We start from the raw sequence: 26693 nt of genomic DNA, 5'->3' as shown, positions 1-26693 counted from the left end.
TTAAAATATTATTATTATATTTTGGCCTTTGTATCCCATGCAAATACTTTGATTTTGCCTTAAATTTCTGCTTTAAAATTCACTTTAATGCCTGCACATATGCAACAGCACATACATAAGTATCTCTATCTTCAACGTAGAGGAACGAGTTCCTAGATATTCACACAGATGTTCAGTTCGATTTAAGTCTTTCTGAGGGAACTTCTAACACTTTCCACTGCACATGAAAGGAAGAACTTTGCCAGGCACAAATTGCTATTCTGTATTATTATTATTTTGTTCCAGTGCCGCCATGTGCCTCGGGATCTGTGATTAGGTGTCAGAACTTAAGTCTAATCTCCAGACAGCACAAGAAACATTTGAGATTAGGTTTAATTTAGCTGCTGCACCAGTGATTTGTTACATCATCTCCCTCAACAGGGTTATCTCTGCCTCCCACCGACCGAACAATGGGCCTCAGAACGCCTTATGCTGTCACTTTGCCACTTTCCGATGCGGCTCTAATGAAACAACTCGGCGCTCGGGCACCGGTGCCAGCTCCTGAAATCAGCCACAGGGATCACCTTGTACCGGAAAAAATCTTGCACAGTGAGCTCATAAATTGTATCCTTGACATAAATTATAAATAACCACATTGCCTTGCCTGTGTGTTTTCATCTGTCTGCCTCTCTTGCGTGCTCATTACAATTGTTAGTTATTGACAACTGAAAAGCAGGTGTAATGTAGATGAAGCTGGACAAACTCCCGAATCACTCGCTCAACAGGAAATTTACTGCATTGGGTGGTGGGAGTTCTGGGGGCAATATAAGTGAATTAGCCAATAGATCTCTGCTTAATGAGCAGACCTGCGCTCACATCTGAATAAATCTGCTCCCGCTTTTAAATTATTGCACAAATCAGGACAAATATATTCATTTTCTTTATTAGCCTTGGCATGGCCCAGGTAGCACAGCATGGTGGTGCTTGAGGTGCATTATTTACGTGAGAGCAATGAGAAACTGAAGCGGTGTAAGAGGTGGAAGCAGAGCAAAGGAGGGCGAGAGAAAAAAAAAAGACTGTCAGAGGTATATAGAGAGTGGCAGAGGAAAGGTGGGGAGGTTGAGGAAAGGTGACATAATGAAGAGCCGGGAGCTGTGCAGGGGCAGTGGAAGTGGAGGAGCTGGGGGGGAGGGAGGGAGGGAGGGAGGGAGGGAGGGGTAGAGCCGCAAAAACAGAGGAGAGGCCAAGAGAGAGAAAGAGAGAGGTTGAGAAGACAGATCGAGTTGGACAGGCTGTGGAAGACTGTATAATGAGATACTCTACCGGGTCCGCCTGAGGTTGTGCTGGCAGTGGGCTTCACGTATCCTTGTCCAGTTAAAGTCTCAACCTCTTCTAGTTAAAATGTGTCTCCGCGGGCCACCGAGGACACACTAACCGTGGGACTGACATTGTAAAGACTATTCTGGAAGCCTCAGACTAACAGATTTAGATCCTTTCTTCGGCTGCTCTGAAACTCTGCGTGTGCTGTGCTGCCTTTAATTTGAGTCTGACAGCAAAACGCCATGTACAATACTGCTTGGTGGAGTTCTCTTTATATTTAAAACACACTGCAGCATCCAGATACTTTCAATATGCAGGTCGTTTCTGTGTCATCTCTATCGCACGGGAAGAAAAGCTCGGTCGATCCGTCGTCCTCCTGCTCTGTTGCCCTCCATCATGACAGACAGCAGCAGGATGAGTGCAGCTCTTGATTCAGGTAAGAGACGGCAGGAGTGTTTCTGTCACCACTGGAAACCGCTGTGAGGAATAAATGTTTGTGTGTGATTGTTTTGTACCTCGCTGACGGCCACGTAGTATCGCGGCTGCTGGAATCGCGGGGAGTTGTCGTTGCGGTCTCGGACCACGATGCGGACCTCGTGTAAAATCACCGTGCCGATCAGCTCGTTGGTGCATTGAACCTGAACCACGATGGAGTGAATATAGGAGGGGGGCTGGGGAAGGAGAACAACAGAGGCACAGACAGTGGTTATTAGAGTGTTTGATACATCTTCCAGTAGCGATACTTCACTAGTCGGAAATTAAAACAAAACAAGGAGTTGCAACCTTAGTGTATATTTGCATTTTGTGCAGAATGTGATCATGAAAAACAATAAGTTGCATTCACTGTATTCAAATATCAACAGAAGGCTGATGGAGATAAAATGGAACAAAAACATTTGCATTTCCTTGAAAAAGGGAAGAACATTCACTACCACAATATTTACCCTCAGTGGTATTTACCCTTGTGTTCTTCTGTTGAAACAACATTACATTAAATATGCTCTTGATTTAAAATTCAGCAGCAGAACCCGAGCCATAGATTCATTAATATGCCAGCTTCTATCTCAGAATAAGGAGAATTGTAGGAAGATTGTAAACACAGATGGACGCTGTGCTGATGAGCTGATGTCCATCTTTATAGAAAAGTCTATGAAAACCCGATAAGAACAAAATAACGAGCACAGATATCTTTAAAATGAAATAGTTCAGGCCTTACATCTCTGTCCAGAAGGCGTCCAGTGCTGTTGAGATAAAGGGCTTGTTTGGAAGGGTCCAGAATCACCCAATAGTCGTGGTTGTCCCTTAGGGAAAGAGAGATGGTACGATCCGGACCCTCGGCCACGCCATTAATCTGCATGTTCTCCACCAACAAGGTTCCTGGAAAAAAATGCAAACCCCCCGAATGAACCTCGGAGGAAGACGCAATGAACAGAGTACCTGGAAATAGAGTATGATTCACAAGCAGATACGTGGTTCGGTCCTTAATCAAATTCTATGATTAAAAAAAGAAAACCCTCTGTTCACCCTCACGTTCATTACATCTACAGCAAATGTGGAACCTACATGCAGCCAAGGGTCAAAGGCAATTAGACGAAGAAGCACACCAATTGAGAGAGAGGGTAAAAAGCTCAAATTAAATTAATTAATAGCAGATATTGGAGGATTTTCTGTTTATCTCCAATACTTAAACTGGAGAATCTGTATTTCAGAGAGGGAGAGGAAGCTGCTCTGCCAGCATAGAATAAATATTCTAATGATATAAATATATGAATCTCCATGACTTTCACAGACAACTCTTTAGAATGAATGAAAGTGCACATTGTAGTTTGACAGCCGGCAAAACAACAAAACACGATTCGTTTAACCTGCGTGACTCTTGAGCTGGTGAAGTGAGGAACTTAGAGGAATATTGAAAGACAGGGAGAAGGAGAGAGCGTCCGAAATACAAACACAGAGACGGGACATGATCTGAATGGAAAACCCGCCTGCTGTTTATTTTCAGGCAATGCAAATTATCTCTCAGTCATAATCAGGCCCGGAGGAGTTGCATCAGAAGAGGGCGAGGGGTTAGAGAAGTTGCTCATGAAGAAAGGAAAAGCATCTGGAGGATCAGACACATTCATCGAGTCGAAGAAAGTCGAGCTCTGCTGCCAAACTTTAAGCTTTTTAACCCCTTCCATTTGAATCTCTGTATTAAAACACCCACACAAACCAGAAATAGGATTTATTTCGAGTTTACTGGAAAATATATTCACAGGTATGAAACTAAAGATTCATTACCAGGCCTGAAAATTTACATTTTACAATTTGCAGACAAACCTAAACTTTTATGAGTGTGTGTTTGTGTGTGCGTGTGTGTGTGTGTGTGTGTGTGTGTGTGTGTGTGTGTTACAGTGAGTGATTGACAGGGAGAGAGAGAGAGAGAGAGAGAGAGAGAGAGAGAGAGAGAGAGAGAGAGAGAGAGAGAGAGAGAGAGAGAGAGAGAGAGAGAGAGAGAGAGAGAGAGAGAGAGAGAGATTAGGAAACAGACGGAGAGGAAATTAGAAATGAGAGATAAAGACAGAGATTTAGGGGAGAGGGGAAAGTTGAGAGGCAAGATGGTTTGTGTTTACTTGCTTGTGTGTGTGTGTGTGTGTGTCTGCGCCATGCACATGTAAAACAATATGAACACACACACATGAACTATGCCGCAGACATAAAAATTGGGTCATGTCCTTGCGCTGCCATGGAAACCCTGTCAAATGCCTTGCTGTGATTTGCTGATGTTAAATAAACTCAGGAACTTAATGAAATTGGTTTCTTTATATGAAAAATGGGTTTGAAAATGGAATTCATTAGGGGGAAAGTCAGTGCTCGCCCTCCTTCGGCTATCGGTCCTCTGATTTCTCTGCTGCTGTCTTGCAAAATGAGTAAAAAAAAAAAAAAAAGCACAAGCAGAGGTAAAAAAAAAAGAAGAAAGACAGAGGATTACCCCACACAGTGTGTAACTGATCTGTGTCTAATTTAATTCCAAAGACCATCTAATATAAATGGGCTCTTTTCACAGTGACCTCACTTTATGGGACTGAATCGTGCACTCAGCAGCACCTGATTAAATTGACCCACGCGTTAAAGCACACAGGCAGAACGTAGGGGCGGCCGGTGGGTGTGCGACAACGCCGAGAGACTTTCAGAGAGTAGCAGAGGCACAAAGGGCAATTAGACGACCGAGGGAAATGAGAAAGATAGCAGAGGAACGATTGGGTTGAATGAGGGGCCGATAGAAATCAAGAATAAAGAGAATATCAGGAGGAAATAGAATGAAAATGAGCATTGTGGCGCCGCATTTATAGAATTCTTTACAGGACATTAGTTTAACTGAATGTGGAGACGCAGCTCGGGGGGGGGGTGAGCCAGGTGAGAGACACGGACTGAAAAGTGATCGTCGCATCTACCCGAGGATTCAGCTCATGGAGAGAGGAGGAGAAACAGAAGCGGCGAGTGACGGATGGATCAACCCTGCTGATTCAAACAGATCAATGCTGCCTGATGAGAGGATATGTTACAGAAATGTGTGTTTTCATTTCTGATAAACTCCCTCGCTGATGTGAGTGTCGAGCACTTAAGCGAAGCCGCCATAACTGAGCAGAGCTGAGAACATTCGTACTGAAATGTGATGTTTGGCATAATTACGGTTGGCAGTTTCCCCCCTCCTCCAACAAATTAGGTTATCCAAATGTGGAAGTTATTCGGTTTCAAAACATTAGCTTGAAAATTGTATATGACACAAGCTTCATAGGGGAAATAAAATATTAACTTGTCGATTTCGCTTGACCTCCACAATCTGGACGGGAAGTAAAACTCACAGCCGGCATTCCTCTGCTCGTGTGTGATAACAAATCAACAATAATCTCGTCCATCAATTTCATGCTTTGTGAGATTAAATAGGAGCATTTCATAAAAAATCGGAACCCAAAGTTGCAATTGGCAATTACAGCTCAGTGAAGAGAAATGAGCTAAACCCTGCGAGCAGCCGCTGCTCTTCATCGGCCACGTGACGGCCGCTGACGACATTTAGCTTCCTGCAACCGTCTGGATTTCATAGAGACAAATTAAAGTTAGAGTACTTCCATGCAGCAGAGGCCTGTGGGCTTTACTTGGCATTTTCCGTCTCTTGTTTACTATCTCAGTCAGGTTTATTGATGGAGCAGCTGATGACTGCACAGGACTGTTTGCCTTGTAATAACCCTGTAATGTCCATATTGTCAACAAGCACCAGGTTCAACAGGACATCTTGGTAATAATTCATGTCTTTCATTGCACTGGTTTAAAAGTTCAACTCTATATTTCCACCTTTAAACTGGATTCATCTCGGGGGTTTAGACTTGTTTGCTCGTGTTTAATTTAGATCCCATCCTCCCGTCCTGCTGGGTTTACTCTTTAGGATTCGTCCGTCACTACTCTCAACTGGTTTGGAAAAGCCCACGGGCATTTTCAAAGTTCACCAGTTTCTCCAGAGGAATGAAAAAGGGATAAAACTCTGCAGCTGAAGGACAAAAAAGTAAACAGACAGCTTATTCTGTCTCCTGCTGTGGGAGGTAAAAGCCTTCTGTCAATTCAATGAGTAAATTGTCATGTGTGAGAGAAGTTGAGCTAATGTTTTTGTGAGGAGAAGTGACCTTCAGGTTACTGTAGGTCAAATGACAGGATACCATACGATGTAATACAATAAGACATGACATATTGTACAATATATCATACAAGATATGATGCGATACAATAAAATATGATATATTATACGAAACGACATAAGCTACGATACATGTTGTCTCAAGCCAGAACAAGTGGAAAACACCAGTAAACATGAATGTCACTAAATACCAACACAACCCTCAATACAACCATCATCATCATCATCATCATCATCATCATCATCATCATCATCATCATCATCATCATCATCATCATCATCATCATCATCATCATCATCATCATCATCATCATCATCATCATCATCATCATCATCATCATCATCATCATCATCATCATCATCATCATCATCATCATCATCATCATCATCATCATCATTTATTTTGTTGTTGTTGTGTTAAAGTGTGAAGGAACATTCTAAACTGAAGATACTGACGTGTCTTTGCTAAACCTAAGGATTGTTCCTCTGTCTGTTCCCCCGGTCCCACACACATCCACTCATTCTTATCCGCCTTTTTCTCTTCATGTTCTTAAAATCACACTCCTAATTTTAATAGTATCTTCTTTTTGTGACATTTCCCTGGGCTAACTCGTATCTCGCTACTCGCTCTTCTTCTTCTTCTTCCCTCACTTCTCTCTCCTCAAGTCTCTCCGACCCAAGATAATCGCCCTGAAGCTCAATTCCCTATTAAACACGTAGCACTATTTCACAGGCACAGAGCAAAACGCAACATCATGCAAACAAAACAGTCCTCTACAAAATTATTCCTCAACAACCCTGTTAAGGAGATTAGTGCTCGCACAGGCACAAACACACACTTGTACATATAGTGTGAACAAATCATGACAAACACATTGTTGCTGAAGAAATAAACAGACTGATAAACAGACACAGACACTGTAGCTGCCTTCATTGGGACTGTAATATCCCTCTAATACACAATACTCCATTAAAGAGCAAATAGAAATGGCCAAAACTTCTTCTGAGGTTGTACTGAGAGTGTGACCTGTAGACACAACTCAGGGCTGGAAAACAAATACTGAGATTTCATCTGCAAGTTTTGAAAAATACATAAAATGAGATCAGAAAAATAAATCTCTATTCTTACACTTAATATTCTCCCAAAAAATCTGCATAACAGAATGTCATTCTAGCTAAGTGCAGTTCTTCACACACCATTTCTATGTTTACATTTTCCCTAATTATCATTAAACAGGAAAACACATTTTCGTAACAATGTGTGCGTGTTTAATGAGCTCCAACGTGTTTTATCCTGCCTCAGAGTAAAAGAGACACAGCATCGCACGTAACACAATCCTGTTTAATTCATCTAATAAAAATAAAATACTTTTTCTGGTTGACAAACTGGAGGGAAATAATGAACCAGTAATGTTGTTCTTGTCATGAATGTCCAACATATACACTTAATGTGCATCTAATGACCAGCAGGCTGATGAATGGACACCCAGGTAGCAGAAGAACACAGTGTAACAGGGGCAATAGGAGGATGGATAGTCTAATAAGGTGCATTAAGCCATCAGCAAACACATGCAGACCTGGCAGCCGAGTGGAGGGAATGCACTGCTCTCTCCTCCATGTTTGGTGTTGCTCTGCTAATCTCTGTTCACGTCAGTTAGGATTACTGTGATCAGGTCTCACGGTGTAAAGCCGCGTGGAGGAGCAGACATGGCCAACGTTATGACAGGTCGCCGTTCCTGTACAGTAATCTATAGGCCGGAGATAAGCGTGCGATTTAACTACGGGGAGCAACTTGCCTGTGTGTACATTTCAACCCCCCCACATTAGATTTAGTGGACTTCCTCCAGGCCAACATAAGCTTTAATTTACTCGTGATTAACGGGAGGATTAAACTTGTCAATTAAAATGTGATCCCCCCTCTCTCTCTATCTCTCTCAAACACACACACACACACACACACACACACACACACACACACACACACACACACAAACACACACTAACACACACACACTAACACACACACACACACACACACACACACACACACACACACACTAACACACACACACAAACACACACACACACACACACTAACACACACACACACACACTAACACACACACACACACACACACACACACACACACACACACACACACACACACACCTCTGAGCAGACTGTGTTTAGTTATATTCCTACTGTCTAAATGACACAACCATCAAACTAGTAGCCACTAATTAGGTTCTAGAGTTCGAGCTAACAAAACAAGCTGAGGATATATATGTGTGTATATTAAGAGAAGTGACACCATTTATTAATACTTATAGAAGAGAGTATTTATAGAGAATACTTTTTCACCCCTTGACCACACGAAAGTACGACAGATTGGGATCGGATCCAACAAACCACTTCTTGAATTGGTCAGGGACGTATCATGATGACATTGAACACAAGTTTAAATGCAGTTGCCGTGTCAACCCACATACAACAACTTCACCGGGGGAAATAATTGTCAAGATGAGAACCAAACCAGCAACACAACTTTACAGAGGCTACTATCTTCTTCTCTTCTTCCGCCTCTACTGTTTTTCTGTATGAGAAACAAATTGCCCTTCTCTATCTGTAGTTAACACAATCTGGAGGTTGTGTTTATATCTGTTCCTGGTTGACCCAAGAACAGAACTGACAGAGCTTCTACACTGAAGGTTAATTAATGAGCTTTATTGGTTCTATAGCTGGTGGATTTATTGTTTTCGAACAGAGCCGGGGCAGCTGTGTTCCAATGTTTATTTTATTTTTATTCTAACCAAGCTGACTCACTGCTGCCAATGTCAAATGTCAAATAATTCCGTTAAGCAAGCCGCCCTGTGAACAGCAGAATTCAGAAAAACAAGCCTGCACTAATAGACCACTGCATCTTTTTCTTGTTTACACTCATGCACAGTAACTGAACGACCTAATGTCTTATCTCCTGCAACAGGGACCAGACTCACGCTAAGACACAGCTGGCCCACACCTCATGAATATGAATGAGTGCCGGGCACCTGCAACGTCAATCAGCAGCTGCCGGAAAGGTCAGCATCATCTAACAGTATTTGTTTATGGTGTAAAGGTGAAGATAATCTCAAAAATTGTAATTCTGACAATATGTGCGTCAGTCACGTAGGAGGTGAAGGAAACGCTTGAACTTACTGGGAATGCAGAACAGAATGGAGAAGTGAAACTGAGGAATACTTTACCGTTGGGGCTCTCTTCATCTATGGCAACGATGGTGGCAGGAGGACCCGACCGAGACAGTTTACATTCTGGGAGGAGAGAGAGAAAAACAGAAACATTCAGCGTCGATACACTTTAGGGTTGATGTCATGGTTCTGCCTCAGTTTAAAAAACTTCTAAACTTCTCATATTCAGACTTTTTGAAGCAGCTTTTGCTTGCGTCTTTGTTTTCTGTTGTTTGGACTTTTTTTATAATGGACTTTTGATTTACCTTTGTTTACATTGTGATTTTCCAATTTCCTATCTTTATTCGTCTTTGTTTTCCCACTCCGGCACTAATGTGTGACACTAGAGCATAAAGTCTCTGTGCCACCCACTCTCCTCTCTCGGTGTTTGTTTTCATGTGCTTGTGTTTGTTTTCCCCTGGATTTCTTCCTGTCTAGGTTCTGCTGGTTTTTGCATTTTTGAGTTTGCCTGCTTGCTTTATTAAATTCAATGCATGTACCTCCCTTTGCCGTGTGGCGTCTGCGTTTGGGTCCTCGGCCATTTCGCAGGATGTGACAGTTTTACTTCTTTACAAGCATTATAGAAAAGCTTGACTTCACTTGATGCAAGTTTTTAGAAGCAAAACATTAATAAACAGCTTTCAGGTTTGTTTCTCTTTCCATTACAATCAAGAGGCTACTGCAATCACTCTGTAAAACCTGTAATTGAATTGCAGCGTGCATGGTACAGTGATGTATGTGTGTTTGTGTGTCAGAGAACCACAACAAAGAACTGAGAGATATGGAGGGGAAAGTGGAGAAAAAGACTGAGGTGTCAGGGGTCAGCCGAGGGAAGTAGAAAAAAAGAGAAGATTATGATGGACAGGAAAGAGAAAAATTACAAACCATAGCTGAGTCATGCTCCGAGGAGGAGACGTACGTAGGGATGAATAACGGATACGCCTGGTGGACCCCCTGCAGGCCATCTCTGCAGGGTCACCGAGGGTTAATAAACTAACACAGTGACTGAACACACAGGGAACAGAGGAAGAGAAAAGAGAGAGCTCTTACCCTCATATTGCCAATCTGCCGAAAGAAAAAGCCCCGTCCCACGAGGAAGGAGGGAAGAGGAGGAGGAGGAGGAGGAGAGGGAAGTTGGCAGCCAAGGGAGAAAAGGAAGGAGAGGAGAAAAAGAAGTGGAAAAGATAACAATTAATCTTCAAGACAGAGTCAAACATGAAATTACAGCAAGTGAGGTTTTATAAAGTAGAGTGAAAGCAAATAAGAAAGAGGCTATGACGTGTGCGTGTTTGCATTTACAGTAAGAACATATTGATGGTTTATCTCTTGAAGCTTTTCCACCTCTTTTCACAGCCACCAGCCACAATCACTGTATTACTGTGAGGAGAAAAGATTCTAACCCGAGCTGCAGGCTGAAATTGGACCCATTCAGTGTTGTGGAAAACAAACAGCAACCACATGTACACAATGATTCTCCTTTATCCTCTCGGTCCTTACATTCAAGATGCAGAAAATACAAGAACAACCACATTCAGCAGACGGGGCAACATCATTGTTACGGCTCTCGAGGATGGCTGAAAAAAAAAAAAAAAAAAGATCCCACAGGAAAGGCTGGAAGACGGATATCTGCTCACCTAGAAAATAGACTTCATGGAACAATGGTCGCACTCTCTCTCCCCCCCCTTCTCTCGCCCTCTCTCTCTCTCTTCCCTGTCATGATTAAGCTTTACAACTGTGAGACACCATAGATTATCTCAGGATTCATTGCTATTGTTTCTGGTTTCTTGCTTGGGGGGGAAAGACGTATTGAATGTTCACAAAAACAGATTAAACTGTCCAAGGCCTCGGAATTAGCTTATATCTATAGAGCTGGAAATGACTGTTTTTTCTAATTTATCACGGTGACAGGGAGGCGCAGGCTGTTTTCGGAGCTCACAGGCTGATGCAGGACTTGACATTAAGGCATTGACATTAAAGCTCGGCCACTTGTCTTGGAAAAGTAGATTTCTTTGTGAGACATTAACTCGCAACGTTGGACAAGTCATACACAAATGAACAGACAAACTAGAACAGAGTAGAGCAGAAAGACCTTGACCCAGACCCAACAGAAACCAAATTCAAGAAATTGAGGGGAATGTTGAAAAATAAATTAATCCTAGATCAAATCCCTTGTCTGGATCCGCACCAAATTGTAATGGGTTCTTCCTTAGGGTTGTGTAGTTGTTGTGTAATCCTGTTAGCAAGCAAACAAACAAACAAAGACGGAGGTAGAAACTCAAATGGCAGCTCATACCTCCAACAGTCCCCTTAAATTAAAATCAAGCTGTGCCAAATTGATCACACTCATAAATATCAGTCCCCTTAATGTGCCTATAAATTTTTCCCCATAACGATCCATTCATTATAAACTTGAATGTGAAAACAGATAAATCCTGAATCGGTCCCTGATCTGGATTTGCACCAAGACTTAATGGGATCTTCCCTGACTCATCCAAAGTCCTTCCGCCAACTTCTCTGCTAATCTGACCAGTGGTCGTTGCGTAGAGCTGCCGAGCAACAGACAAACAAACAGTGAAAACACAACCTCTGTGGCGGAGGTAAAAACACCCTGACGTAGATGCACCACCCTCAGAACAATAGTCAGTAGTTACATCACACTCCACCACCTGGACTGTGCTTCAGATGACAGATGTGTATCCCCTGCTTCACTGCCTGCTTATCCTTCAGTGTAAGCTGATGCCCCTCATCTATTACTAATCATCCATTTGTTCTCTAGGGTGCGTCTCCGTCTCCGTGTCCCCTCCCTCCTCCCGTCTCCTCTCATCTGTCTCCTTCTCTACCGTTGCCAGCCTCGCCGATAATAAAAAATTCAATGGGATGAAACGGTGAAGCGTCCGGGTCGTAATGCAAAGAGACAGATGAACACGGCGAGATGTGGGAAAGATTTGAGCTAAAACTGAATCCCTCCGAATACAGCTGATGCTAATTTAAAGCCCAATTCTCCCGGCGGCGGCAGGAAATTTGAAGAAATCCTCGGCACGTCCTTTAAAGTGTAATCTCGATTAAAACAAATGTGTGAGTGCGGAAAAGTTTCACCGAAGAGATGAAAGTGAGCAATTAAGTTGCCACATTCTGTTAGCCACAATAAATCAATGCACCTTTTCTCCGCACTGTTAAGTCTTACTGCAGGAAACTCACCGGGGAGGGAAACTCTGGAATAAAAGTGAATTGAAGTAAAATGCAAATTCTCTGCTTTTCTTTCTTACAGGTCACAGACATATTTCAACTTAAGGATTCACCTGTTTTTCTGAGATATCCAATGAAAAACGCTCCGAGTTAGCGCTCTCTTGTCTGCAGGCCCTTGTGTCCCTCTGTCTCCTCATGCACCACCCACTTAAGTTTACCTCTGCAATTCATCCCTCACTTCCAGGCAGCACTCACTTACTCTCCGCTAAGCCTGCCCTCTTCTGAAGTTTCAGGGGGAAAGAAATCACGTAAATGACTTTGCGCATTAACAAGTAAATAAATCCATCTGATGCCAGGTTTGTGTCACGCTGATGAAAAGCTCGGCGGAGAGCTGAGTGAGGTGAAGCGTTCAAGGTGCGAGCCGGGATGAATAAAGACAGAAAAATACACAAAGAACTTTTAAATAGACCTCTCTGTTCAGACAATATCACAATGGCAGTCAATGAGAGAAGCTCGTTCACGATTTATCATCCGCCCGACGCCTCTTTATTTAAGCCTGAAGTGTTTCAATCAATAACCTCTTTCTTCCCTTTTCACCTTCCTTCCATAGAAATCAGGCAGCAGAGTAAACACGTACAGGTTGCCAAGGGGGGGCATAGAAAAAAGTGGCCCTTCACAACAAAGTTCACTGAGCAGGAGGAAGAGGAGGAGGAGGAAGAGGAGGAGGACAGTCCACCCAGACTGAGCCTGCTGCAAACAACTGTTGTATCCTGCACACACAGAGACACAAACAGCTTAGCAACTGTCTCCATGACACAGACACACACACCCACACACACACATGCAGCCTGGGATCTTCATGGCACAACCCCATGTGCACATTCACACCACTTTACACAGTTTAAACGGCCGGGGCCACACACCAGCCTGCAATCGCACGCTCACACATGCTCGAGTTACCATAAAATATACATGCTGAGACTGTGACACCTGGACAACGCTGATTGTGTGTGCGTGTGTGTGTGTCTGTGTAGAGCCAGGATTCATTGCACATGTCGACTGAGTCACTCCACAGAGAGAAGCTGTCACATTACCGACAACAGGAGTTCACATTGGCCTGTGCTTCTGTCGCAACATTAATGGAGAAGTTCAACATTCATTGAAAACCTCTTTTCTTTCAAAGCCTACTTCTGAGTTTGACAAGAACATTTGGCTGAATGAGCTTAAGTAGGAACATTTGAAAGAAGCTTCCCGTTCTCAAGTCTTTGTGCTAAGTTAAGCTAATTATATGCTGGCTTGTGTGTGTGTGTTGGTGTAGCAATGGAAGATACTAAAGTGACTGGTGAAGCTTAGGTGAATAAATCGTTTTTTGAGAATGCACTTGTTAGATGTTTTGCTGAGCTTTTAATGAGGAGGGGCGATACCTCACATGTCTGTTCTAAAAATATAAAGCTACAGACCAGTTAGCTTAGCTTAGCATAAACACAGGCAACAGAAGGAAGCTTGGGCCTGTTCAAGAATAACAAAATGGTGTTAGGCTCAGTAACCAGTCCTGTAGTGTTTATGTACATCCTGACAGGGAGACACTATCTACAACAGTGTTAAAAACCAGAATGAAAATAAATGCATAAGGCATAAAACAACGATGTATTGTGGTGTTTTGCTGTGGCTGCAAACTTTCTCATATCAGGGGAACTGTTTCTGTCTAGTCTGAGTTAATAATAGTTTCTCAAGCTCTTCACTCTTGTTTCCCCCCTTTGCCATATTGTGAAAAACTCATGTGGGTTGAAGTTGTACTCGACTGCATTCTGCTTGTGACCATCTGTTAAACACTTGCTTGGCTACCCCGCCTGGAGTGGAGCTTGTGAATGGGGGGGAAACCCAGCAAAAACAACATGCTGAAATAATGTCTGAGCATATATAGGGGTAGCCAAGCGGACGTTATTTCAAGAGACGTCTGCGCTGATACGATTTCCAAGAAGAGTTATTTTCTTTCTTTTACGACGAGACTGTCCAGCCTGGTGAACCAGACTGGAGTGAAATGGATGATACTGGTGCAACAAGGGAGCAGTTGTCTGACTGGAAATATGCCCTTGAATTAATTGTGTTATTGAGACGTCACAAATGTCAATTTGCAAAGACAAACACTGTTAAATAGGGATTAAATGTCTTTGTCTCTCCCACAATCAAAAAACAACGTTATTAATGAGGATTAATTGCATCACATTGACCCAGTACTGTGCACTATTCGTGTGTGTGTTTGTATGTGCGTCACATTCCCTCAGCATGCGGGGGTGTGCGGCCATTAATAGAGCTCCACGGGGTTTGTGAGTTAATTACACACTGGGCCCTTTTAAGCAATTTAGGATAATCTACTTTATAAAAGCAAATTATAAAAAATGTGTAGAAAAGCAGAATTCAAGTAATTATCTTTCAATAACCTTGATGTTGTCTGTCAGCTCGCAAAGCTTCATACGTTGCTGTCAAACAAGCCCAGAATGCTTTGTCAAATGACTGACTTGCTGAATGAAAATCGTTTTTGAAAAATACATTTTAAAACACATAACATCGTCTTCTAAAGGAGAGAGAATGGAAAGAGTGGGTAGTGAATAGCTTTTATACAGAAAAAGACATATGACAAAGGGCATTTTGTGGTTTTTCCTCTAAAAAAGTCTTGCGTGTTCATGTCCTTTTTAAGCTTCCATCAGCAGGAACCCCAATCTCCACCTCTCCCTGGGGTCCGATTCCTTTCCGTCTCCTCTATCCAGCCACCCAGCCGTTCATCCATCATCCATTCATCTATCCATCCTTTCCCATGCAACCCCTGATCCATCCATCCATAGAGAACAGACTCGGAGAAAAGGGGACAAAATTGGGAAAAAAAGAGGGAGGAGATCATTTGAAGGAAATGAAGAGAAGGAATTAGAGGAGTGTTGCTGGAGGAACATCTGAGAGGAGAGAACAGGAGAAGAGAGGAGAGGAGAGGAGAGGAGAAAAGAGAAGAGGAGAGGAGAGACAATGTGACCTTGTGTTAGATTGATGCATCTCTGGAGAAAACGGATTGTCGACCCGCTCGCGCACAAAAAACACAGCTTCACACACACACACACAAAAAGTGACACACACAGGGTCAGTGCCGTAGGAATATCTACTTTGTCACTGTGCTGGCTTATCCATTATCCTGACTCTCTGCCTTCCTCTCTGACTCAGTGCGTCAGGGCTGTTTCCAGCCGCTGTGTGGCTGAACACGGCTGATCAGAATTCAGAATCAGAATCAGAATTCTTTTATTTGCCTAGTATATTTGCACACACAGGAAATTGCCTTGGTGTGGTTGGTGCACTGTACACAAAACATAAAACAACAATTGGACATAAAACAACAATATATACAGTAAGACAACAATATATACAGTAAGAAACTGATGGAGGTAGTGTTGGTAAAGACAGTAGTTGTTCTCGGGATACACGGTGGAAATACATAAACAGCAGTAACCTCAAATGCTCCTGAGGTGGTCGGCAACTGTACCTGAATAAAAAAGGAGCAGCTCGACACTTTTGTTTGGTTTCTGAGAAAGAGGATGACTCAAAAAAGGTGAGTTTAAGTTTTTCTCACTTCTTGGTTCTTGGTTTTCTTTTGCAAAAGTGATGACACTGGTTTACTGTTCAAATTTGAACTCCATCCTCCTTCACTGAGCACACACTTGATCAGTGCACTCTTCACACAGAGAAGGTCCTTCAGGATGGAGCATATAGCACTTGTCTATTCATACAAACCACTTAAAGCACTTTTCATACAGTGCTTCTTTACACAGCATTTTTATTTTTTATCACATATCATTCAGATGCTGCCATAAGAGGCGATCTGGGGATTCAGTGCCTTGCCCATGGATAGATCCACATGCAGACCACTGACCATCTGGTTAGTGGACGACCTGCCGTACCTCCTAGACACGTGACCCGTCTGTAAGTGTGTGTGTAAAGCGCAAAGTCAGAGCAATAAGTGGTATCCACATCCATTATCTACACTTTCCTTGTGGGCCCCCAGGGGTCGCCGGAGCCAGTCCCAGCTGACATTGGGTAAAAGGTGTGGTACACTAGACAGACCGCCTGCATATTGGCGAGCCAGTCATGCAACGGTCAATAAGAGACCCCGGTTAACCCCAATCTGCATGTTTTTCGATTTGGTATCTGGAGAAAACCCACATAGACACTGGGAGAAGACGCAAAGTCCAGACAAGAAGATACCGGGATTCTAACCTTCTGGTCAGTGAGGTGACAGCGTAAACCGCTGCTCCTACGTGCTACCCGGGGAAAATTGCCAATCTATATAGCTGTACATAGGCTTCGACAGAGTTGGCGGCTTGAGAGGGAGCTGACAGGAGGTGATGAGATGGAGGAAGATGGGCACAAAGACGGAGGAATAAAAGTAGTGTGATGTCGAAGTGAAGACAGATGAGACAGTTATTCACCTCTGATGAAACATCTAAGAAAAGTGGTTAAAAGATATTATCGAGTGATATGGAGCTATAATTGGAGCTCTCTGAGTTTTTTGTTTTTCACTGGAACCACGCGGGCTCGAGTTCGAAAATGAGAAGGGAAGAAAATATCATTTGGTCTCGAGCTTCGAGGCAATTGATGGACAATCAATGCAAGCACTTCAGGCTAAATACCAACTTGGGCCCACTACCTTTTGTGCTATCCATCTCCAATTCCCCCCCCCCCCCCCCCCCCCCCCCGCCCCCATATTCTGATGGAGAGTTTACCATATTCAGATCCAGCTGGTGAGGAGAGGAAGTGGACGATGCAGAGATGTGAATGCTGGATAATGGAGGAAACATCACATAAATATTACTTGCTCTGCCATAAAAACTGCTTTGGTGGTGGAGATAGATTCATATATTCTCCACCACAGCGTTTTCCAAGTCTGATTAAACTCACAGAAAGTGCAGTGCGGTAAAATTGCAATAAAATATTTTTTGCGGTTTTAAAAATTGCTCTGCAAATAAACCATGACGACGGGAAGAACTCCAAATGAAAAGCACGTGCATGATTTTAAACAACAGACATCTAACTGTCGGTCACATCAACAGCTAAATGAGTCGATGAGTTTCTATAGTAGAGGATGTTTTTCGACTCCCTGTGAATGAACCTGTTTCGGGTCGAGTCAGATTTATTCATGCAGCACGTTGAGAAACAGCAGGAGTTGAGTCAAAGTGCTTCACCAACACGTTGAGGGAAACAGTGACAGAGAAATAGGCAATAAAAGACACACAAGGTAAAAGGAAATTAGATTTAAAAAAGAGATGTTTTAGCAAAAATAATTAGACAGAATCAGGGGAAATTAGAAGTGAGATTAAAAATGAAATATTTAAATTGGATTTTAAATTATCGATAGCAGAGCAAAGAAGCCTAATGGGACAAGAGACTATTCCAGAGCTCAGGTGCAGCAACAGTTTCTAGACGAGGGAGGGGGGTTGACAGGAGGCCTCAGGGACCTGGGATCAGTCTGAGAAAATAGTCGTATTTTCTCAGACATGGTTTCCACATGTTCAGCGGAGGTAACTAACCACCTGTCTGGTCTTATCGACAGTATCTGTAGGGGTTCGATACCTCGGACACCTTGACATGCAGAGGGGAGGAGCCGGGATCCAAACCGCAGACGGTCCTGCTCCACCCGCTCTACCTCCTGCGGCACAGCCTCCCTCTTAATGCAGAGGGCTCTACAGAGCTGTGAGCGTGACTTCATTCAGACTGACACCTCAGGATTGGTTTGGAACAGGGCCACAGTCTTCACACTGTGAACTGACATTCATTCTTCTCTTTTTTTTTCCCCTCAGTGCATCATGCAGAGAAAGCTGGCGGGCGTGAGAACGACACGGTGAGAGAGAGAGCGTGGAGGAGAGACTTGTGTTTATTAAATGAGGAGAACGTCTGGCAACATCTGGTCCAAATAGTGTCGTACTCGCATGTTAACATCACACACTCGCTCAGACAAGTAAACAGCTTCATGCAGGATCACAGAAAGGAAAACGTTCTCAGGTATTTATGTTTAATGAAAGAGCGACTTGAAGACAGACACACGTCACACTCGATGTACGGCGACACGAGCAACAGCCACCTACACACGGCAGCCTTCAGATTAATTCATAATGAAAGCACAGCAATTCAGAGGGTCTGCATTTCAGTCTCTGGCTCTAGTGTCCTATATTTGTGAGAGGAGATCATTTTGGTATGTGCTCAAAACACAATGACAGGCTTATGATACCTGCCTTCTGGACTCTCAGACATTCTCAAAGAGTCCTCCAGATGTTTACCTTAGAAGTTCTCTACCTTTTTGAAAAGATCCTTGACTTTGGGAATGACCTCTGTCTAGCTAATGGATGGGTGTAGAAGGAATGTTCTTGACCAATGTGTCTTCATGTTCGGACACAAAAACATTTCCCTCTTTAGCCAGAAATCCCATTGGGGACGGCATTTACCTGAAGTCATGGGCGGCACCAAACTCTCTATATAAATGTGTGTAAGACCACGGCTGGTCAGATTTCACTCTTTCGCCTGGGTGATTTCTCCGAGTTCTAGAGCTCGTCCTGACCTGTACTACTTTGTGTAATAAACATTATTATACTTGTAAGTACTGGGTCCGCGTTCCTTTCCTTCACCATCAGCTTCTACAACAAACATCTACATCTCGGCTGACAAGAAATATACTTCACTAGTAACAATAAATAATGTCGTTGCAATGACAATACAATTTTCCGCAAACAAACTGAGGCTGTTCAAGTTTCTGCTAAAAGCCGATTGGACACACTGTGTGGTCTCCCACCCCGAGACTGAGGCTCATTAAAAATTATACAGCAACTCTCATCACTTGGGAACCAGGAGGAGAATGAATATAAGACTCTCTCTTTTGGACCTAAGCTAATTAAAACACGCTGCTTCTCCTGTCAGGCGGGGGGGGGGGCAAGCAGCGAAAATCCGCCTCTCATCCCGGGACTCCGGCTCATTAAAAACACACTAGCGCTGCCGTCATGAGGGGACGAGAACCGAGTCCAATATCGTGTGTCAGCCGCAGACCCGGGCTTATTAAAACATGCTATTCTTGTTATGTGCAGAATAAAGGCAGCGATCCGGTTCTCTGAGCCCCGGCCAACAGTTTAGGAGACACAGCTCCGGGGTGCAGCAGGTGGACAGGTGTGATGAGGGGGAAACAGAGGAGATACAGATGGGCCCTCCGAGATCTGAATTAAGGGGATGTCTAGAGCTGTGTACCCCCAGCAGACAGATTTACTAATAACCCACATGCACACTCGCAGACATGCTTTATGCCTCCATATGTTCGATGTGCCCACAAGCGCACACACTCGCAGACATTCACCTTTGGCTGCGGCGGCCGTCAGCTAAATGCCAGCCAGATAAATCTCAAGGACTCAAGAGTTAAATGGAAAATTAAAATGCTGACAAATCGAGCAAAAAGTCAAGAGAGCATTATGCTGAGCTCTCCCACCGGCGGTGACTTCATTTCTCTGTGACCTCGCTTCAGTTCACGTAAATGCGGATGTGTGTTTTCAACGTTATCATATCACTGCTGTAATTTCCCCCCATTAACTGTTACCGTTGAATTGGAAATTGGAAATGTGAAGCGAGAGAAGAAACGACAATGAGGGAAATAAAACAGCTGATGAAACCTCAGCATCCACCTCTTCCATCCGAAAGCCGATCTTGGACCTTGGGCGGTCACTGCTGAAATGGAGTCGAGCATTTGGAACGTCTGCGTCCTGAGATTAATTTCATATTTAATGCTGTCGAATCAAAAGTGGGCAGGTTATTATCTAACTAGGGAAATGGTGTTTATCACCAAACTGTGGTTAGCACTGAGTTAAATTTGGCACTTCCTTACATCACATGTTGTCCTCCGTGAACATCATGCTAAAGAACTTTATGGGTAAGGGATATAAAATATTGGTAATTACATAGCTTTACAACTTATTCAAATGATCACCAACATAAGCCTTCTAACCAATGTGACTCTGAGCCCCCCCATGCCTTGCCTTTGCCTCAGCTCGATTCTGAGAGCTCCAGCTCTGGGTTCAACTGTGGCTGGAGCCAACACCTCAATATGAAACAGCTCAAGGTGGTGAGATGCTCCTCCACCACTCTAATGCCCTACAGGGGGTTCAGCAGGGGAAGGTCCTCCACTTCACAAGAGCCCTCAGTGGCAGAGGTGCCTGGCGACTCTGGGCCTGAGGATGTAGCTGACACTGACTCTCACATCCAGCTCCATCTCACCCGCCACCTCAGCCCCCCTGCCCAGTTTTTAGTACTTCCAACGTGATGCAGTGGATGGATTTGAGCTCAGAGCTAGTTACACTGTAATGGGTTTCAATGGGACTGGGTGGATGTATGATCGGGCTTCATCTGGTTTAACAGAACAGTATAACAACTTATCACTCCATCCATTTTCTATAGGGCTACACCTTTGAGGGTCATGGGGGGTGCTGGAGCTAGTTCCAGCTGAAATTGGGTGAGAGTTTGGATATGCCCTGAACGGGTCACTAGCCTATCACAGAGACATCAAGCATTCACCCCCACATTCACACCTACAGTTGACTCAGGGTCTCCAGTTAGCTTAACCCCAGTCTGCATAGAGAAAACCTAGGGACAGGGAGGACAAGCAGAATCCACACAGAATCATCCCGGCTGAACTGGGACCTGAACGGGAAACACTGTTCCACCCATAACAACCTGTTTCTGTACCATTCAATACAAATCCATCCAAATGTTGCCAAATTTCAGTGGATTGACTAATGTGGCTAAAATCAACTCGCAGCAACAAGTACATATTTGCAACCAGGCACCAAGCAGCGATTGTGGTAACACGATAGTTTCATGTTAACATGGTACAGTGAATGCAAGTTGTCAAATTAATTACAATCAATTACTGTGTCTCAAGCACAAGCTGTTAATGGTTGAGTTTAAAATACAACATTGAATATGCTATAACAAATGTTAAAGTGAGGAAAAACCGAAGTCACTTCTTTAAACTGTGTTGTTGTTATCACACAGGAAAAAACAGGATCAACATTGAATCAGGGAAATGTTGTGACGCTGCAGCCGACTGAGGTTTGCTGACTTCCGACAATAAGCCCGAAGTCGCAAAAGGGTTTAATGTCTGGGATCTCACATTAAATCCCTGCTGAGCGGATTCCATTCACCTCCACATTGTGAGACAGACGGAGATAAAGATGGAGCCACAGAGAAGAGACAAGGCAAAGACAAAAGGAATGATTGAGAAAGACGAGTAAGAAGTGGGAGGAGGGGCACATGAAGAGCGACTGTCTTTACCTTCCGTCTCTTGGCCCAGGCAGGTTGATAGCAGCAGCAGATAAAGGACTCCCGTTCCCATTACACTCGGCCATTTGACCCGGCCCCACCGCAGTGGTCCCATTAGACGCGTTCTGACCATCTTCAGCACCGTGCTTCACCGAGCATCCAGCTGCAGAGAGAGAGAGAGAGGAGACACATCAACACAGGTCAGTCACAATCACTCAGCAGCACAGAAACATCTGGTGGCTTCGCTCGCTCCCGTTCACAAATAAGTGAAAAAATAAAATAAATAGTTCAGTCATTATCAAGTGCTGCCTTTTTCACGCTGGTGCACCTGGAGAACAGCGCTGTGGAGGCACAGCTGCCACAGAAAGAAACAGCCGCATGTCATAGTTGGATGAAGCTGAACTGTGTGCACTCTGCGCCCCCCCCACCCGTCTCTACAGAAGTGAGCTTTGAATGAAAATATGCTTTGCTCACTCCATTTCATCACTGAGGTGGAATGCTCTCACAACCTCTCGCTCAGCAGGCATTTCATATTCATTTTGTGGTTTCTCGTCACCGCTGCTTCATGTCACAACCTGCAATCCCTGATCAGTCAAATGTGCATCAAAGTAAACGATTGTTTCACAGGGGTCTGGCACCACAGTGGAAAACACAGAATGTAGATGATGATAGGGAAGGAAACATTTAGCTAAGCATGACAGATCTTGCAGTGGAGAATATGCCTCAGAAGACACGTTACACATTTAAAGAGAGAGAGAGAAACACGTAAAGCTGCATGTTTGCTGCTTTGGTTTGGTAAGATCTACTACATTTAAGAGGGAGAATGTGCACAGCTTCGCTTTGAGGCGCAATAAACTGTGGATGGCGTTTATTTTTTTCCAACACTACTCTGCCTCACATTCATTCTGCTCCACACGTGTGAGACGGCCATTATTTATATGACTTCGCAGCTGGAAGCTGGAGAACATAAACGCTCCGCAGTGGAGCTGGAGGACCTGATGAATATATCGTCTATCGGCGATTGGCTGAGGCCGTTGTCGGTTGTTTATTTGGGTAATTTGTCATTTTATTTGGCTTACATAATGCTTCCTCCAGAATTCATTCAGCTCTATAAACAATCAACCTCAGAACTGTCACTTATATTATATATTATACATCATATTTATATACATTAATTAAATCAGACACTCACTCTCTCTCTCTCTGTCATCAGATGCATCTGTAAACTGAGGCTGTGTAAAAACATCATTTGGTTGTCACAAAGACAAATGATGTACGTGAGCAGGAAGTGAGATGTGATCACAAGTGGTCACAGGAGACACGTTGAGGAGGAGGCAGCGTGTGAAGAGACGAACTTCACACCATCCACCTGTGATCAGATCTCCCAGGACGGATTTCAATACCCGGTCTGAACAGGGACTTAGAGTTGTTTCTATATTATGCACATCTATCTACCTAAATGATACAAGACAAAAAGAAATCACACATCGTGATTGCAAAATGCTCGAGCAGATTTGTCGAGTTAGAATCTTTTCCGGGCAAAACATGTGTTATTCAGGTCCTTCAGCTAATCAGTTTGATTCATTCAATATTGGTCAAGATGAAGCACGTGTGTGTTTGTTCATCATATTGTCATGGTGATAAGTCTATTCCAGCAGAAACTGATTACCCTGAGTAGGACTTCAGTCATTTGGGCTTATTTAGCAGGAACAACATGAACTGCTCCCCGTCATGCAGAATCTGCTGTTTAATTAGAACTGATTTATGAAGTTCCCATGGTGGAAATTACTGTGACAGAGTCAGATTACTGTTGCCTCAGCCTCTGAATGGAGATGGAGCCGGCTGACAACGGCGACGTCTTTGTGATATTCCAGTAAATCCCGGAGGTGAAATCCAGCAGTAACGACAGCTTTAACCCGCAGCTTCGAATTGAAGGACTCACTTTGGAGTCACAAGGCCACCAAGCTGCTCTTTACCTTCCTTAACTGAGTTTAACATATTAAACTCTGGTGCTTCGGTCTGTTCCAGGTGTGGCAGAGTGAGATCAAGATGTAACAGTGTCAGAAAAACACTGAAAACAGCTCAGCTCACATTGTTTGGTGTCAAAAGAAGCAGATGGTATTCATTTTTTCTTTCTCTTTTTAACGTGGCACTGATTTATATTTGTCTTTATGAACCACACAGGACACTAGATGTTTGTGAATTGGATTTCTACTGTGGATCCCTAATTCTATATCTTCAATGTTAATGAGTTTAAATTCTGGTAATTTTTCTACAAAGGTCCCAGGACGACTAATCTCTGGTCCTAAAGAGACAAATTCAAAATAACAGATTTGATTCCACTAGAAAGAAAGATGGAAGTCCTTTGTCAACATGATGTTTGTTCACATTAAATTATTTATACTTTGACAAACATAATTTTGGACAGTGTTTAAATTCCAGCACACAGAGAACGTGAATTTAATATAGACGTTCTTCTTTTAAAAGTAAGTCGGACTGTTAGAGGGTCTGCTGCTGGTTTAGTTTTGGTTGAAAAGAATAGTTCCCAATATAAGACATAATTGTACTAAATCAAAACTAGTTGCAGACCACAAAAGTGAGACAGTGTGTGTGTGTGTGTGTGTGTGTGTGTGTGTGAGTGCACATGAGCGAGATGTTTAATTCCCTGGTTAAGCAGTTGACAGAAGACAGTAGCACAGGCCCTTCTGTTAGCATCAGTAATGAGGATCAAGTGTGTCAGGGCTGAAGGCGCTTCTCCTCTGGTGGAACTTCAAAAAGTTTGACTCCTCCAGAGACGACAAGAAACACAGAGAGAGAGAGACAGAGAGCGAACGAGGCTCCGACAAAGGAAAAGAGGAGGAGAGACTTTGAGTAATGTGGAGACGGAAAGCAAACAGACAATAAGGAAAGAGATATAACGAGCTAGAAAAGAGGAAGACAAACCAAAGACAGAGATTTTGTCCTAGAAAATACTAGAGATGAACAGATTGAGGGCTGTACTTTACCACTGGTGTATATTGTACGTCATGAAATTGTCAATGATGACGAGATCACAGGGCGGAGGAGAAAATGAGAAGAGGGCAAAGTTAGACGAGGTTCGTACGGAAAGGACGACAAGAGAGAGAAATGATGAGGAAGTCACAAGAGAGAAATCTGACGGAAAAGAGAAACTTTCAAAGAATAGCAAAGAAAACAGAGGAGAGGAGATATAGATGGAGAAAACGCTAAATAACATGACAGTGAGAGATGCTGACACACTGTTTCAAGTTGTTGACTGATAAAACCTTCATACTGTCAGTCCAACACACTGCATATGCATGTGTGCAGAAAAGACGACAACAAACACAAACACATTCCGCCTGTACTGTCACCGCTGACATGTGTCTGTCTCAGTCCGTCTCCGTGTGTTGTCACTGTCTGTCTGCTTTGTAGGACGCTGCCTCTCACAGCTCCTCCGCTGCCAAAACAAGATGAGGATCCTTTTTCTTTATCTTCTTCTTCTTCCACTCGAGGCGGATGGCTGACAGCCTTATGCAGAGTGACTTACTGTGTGAGCTTTATTGTCTGGCTCCAGGGTGTTTTTTCGGCCAGGACAAAGAGCGAGTGAACTGTGACTCTCGGGTTACAGGCTGGTGTGTAACGGAGCCGGGCTGCTTGTACCAGAGAGGGGAGAAATGTGCAGATAGATACACAGCACATCTCCCTCTGACTCCTGTTAGTAAACACAGGACGAGGCAGCAGGTGCCAGGAATTTGTCAAGTGGGAGCAGACGAGTGTCAAGTTAAACATTTTAAATCAGTTTTGTGCACCTTAATGCGATAAACAGCCTGCGTGAGGCCGTCAAAAAGGAGCAGACGATGCATGTAGGTTACAGCAAACAGCGTCTGAACGTGCAGAGGCCTGTTGCACGTCTGCATTCGGAAATTATTTGATTAGGAGCTCAATTTTGTGTACGAGAGGAGATGAAAACCAGGTTTGCCACATTAGGTGATTATAGGGACAAAATGTACCTCACTTGGCAGCATACACACACACATGCACAGACACACACACACGCTTGTTTGTGTTGACCAAGCTGTCCAATAAGCTAATGGTGCGGCCTTGTTCTGCCAATCCTGCAGAGTGTCACAGAGACAGTCAGCACCTGTGAGTGTGAAAAACACAACGTCCAAAACACCACAGTTTCCCTGACTGCACCCGAGCAGCGCACGGAGAAAAACCGAGAGAGAAGGAAAGAAAGAGTGTAAGCCAGACATCGGAAATTGAGCATAAATTGAGTTTTACTTTATTTTTAAAGCCTCAGGCCTCAACAGCCAAGTTGTATGGACTTTATAAGACTGTAAATGTATCAGTAAGAAAAAAAAAACAGCAGAGTAGTGAGTCCAGCCCACGACAACTGACCCGATACATCCACCTCTCACCCTGCGACCTCCAGCATGGACTGACCTGATCTCCAGTTCATGTCCAAACACTGCATAATAAACTCCATACTGTGAATATTGTTCTCGGAGGTTTACAGATGTGCACGCCAACCGTGTTGCCTGCAATCCTCAGACTGGAGGGAGAAAATGTGAACTGGTCTGACCTGTTTAGCCGTCGTCCCATCGAGTTAGTGGGAGTTTTTTTTAAAGAGATCTTCTTTCTCTGGTAACATTTGCCAATATTCATTTCCCAGGTTGTTTCCTCCACAAACGAGGTCATGCTGTCACCCCTGTCTGTTTGTTTGTTGGTTTGTTGGTTTGTAAGCAAGGTCACATACAAACTTCTGGGCAGAGGACCTTGACCCTTGGAGGAGGGATGGGTCAGGCATTAAATCAATAGAAGGATCCAGAGATAATTATTCACTTTCTTTAACATGGCGAGCTGTTTTTAGACATTTCCTCTGATTTTCTATATAATAATTAATTGATTTAAAAGAATAAGGCTTATTTAGGGAACTGAATTCTATGACCAGTGCAATTCGGCACAGCTTGATAGAATTCAA

The 26693-nt window shown here is 43.5% G+C and overlaps 1 protein-coding gene across 1 annotated transcript in view; it reads right to left on the bottom strand.

The window, feature by feature from the left end:
- LOC133028213 (protocadherin-15-like) overlaps positions 1–26171 on the bottom strand; it is a 119436-nt gene extending 93265 nt beyond the window's left edge. The window contains exons 1-6 of the mRNA XM_061095406.1: positions 26131–26171; positions 21722–21855; positions 10244–10258; positions 9212–9277; positions 2516–2676; positions 1815–1970 (exon numbers count right to left, since the gene is read on the bottom strand). Coding sequence (XP_060951389.1) covers positions 1815–1970; positions 2516–2676; positions 9212–9277; positions 10244–10258; positions 21722–21855; positions 26131–26171 — 573 coding nt within the window. The remainder of the gene's footprint in view (positions 1–1814; positions 1971–2515; positions 2677–9211; positions 9278–10243; positions 10259–21721; positions 21856–26130) is intronic.
- Between the last annotated feature and the right edge of the window lie 522 nt (positions 26172–26693).

The sequence above is a fragment of the Limanda limanda genome, chromosome 21 (genome assembly GCF_963576545.1).
Source record: "Limanda limanda chromosome 21, fLimLim1.1, whole genome shotgun sequence".
Taxonomy (NCBI): Eukaryota; Metazoa; Chordata; class Actinopteri; order Pleuronectiformes; family Pleuronectidae; genus Limanda; species Limanda limanda.
This window is presented reverse-complemented; position numbering and strand designations above follow the sequence as displayed.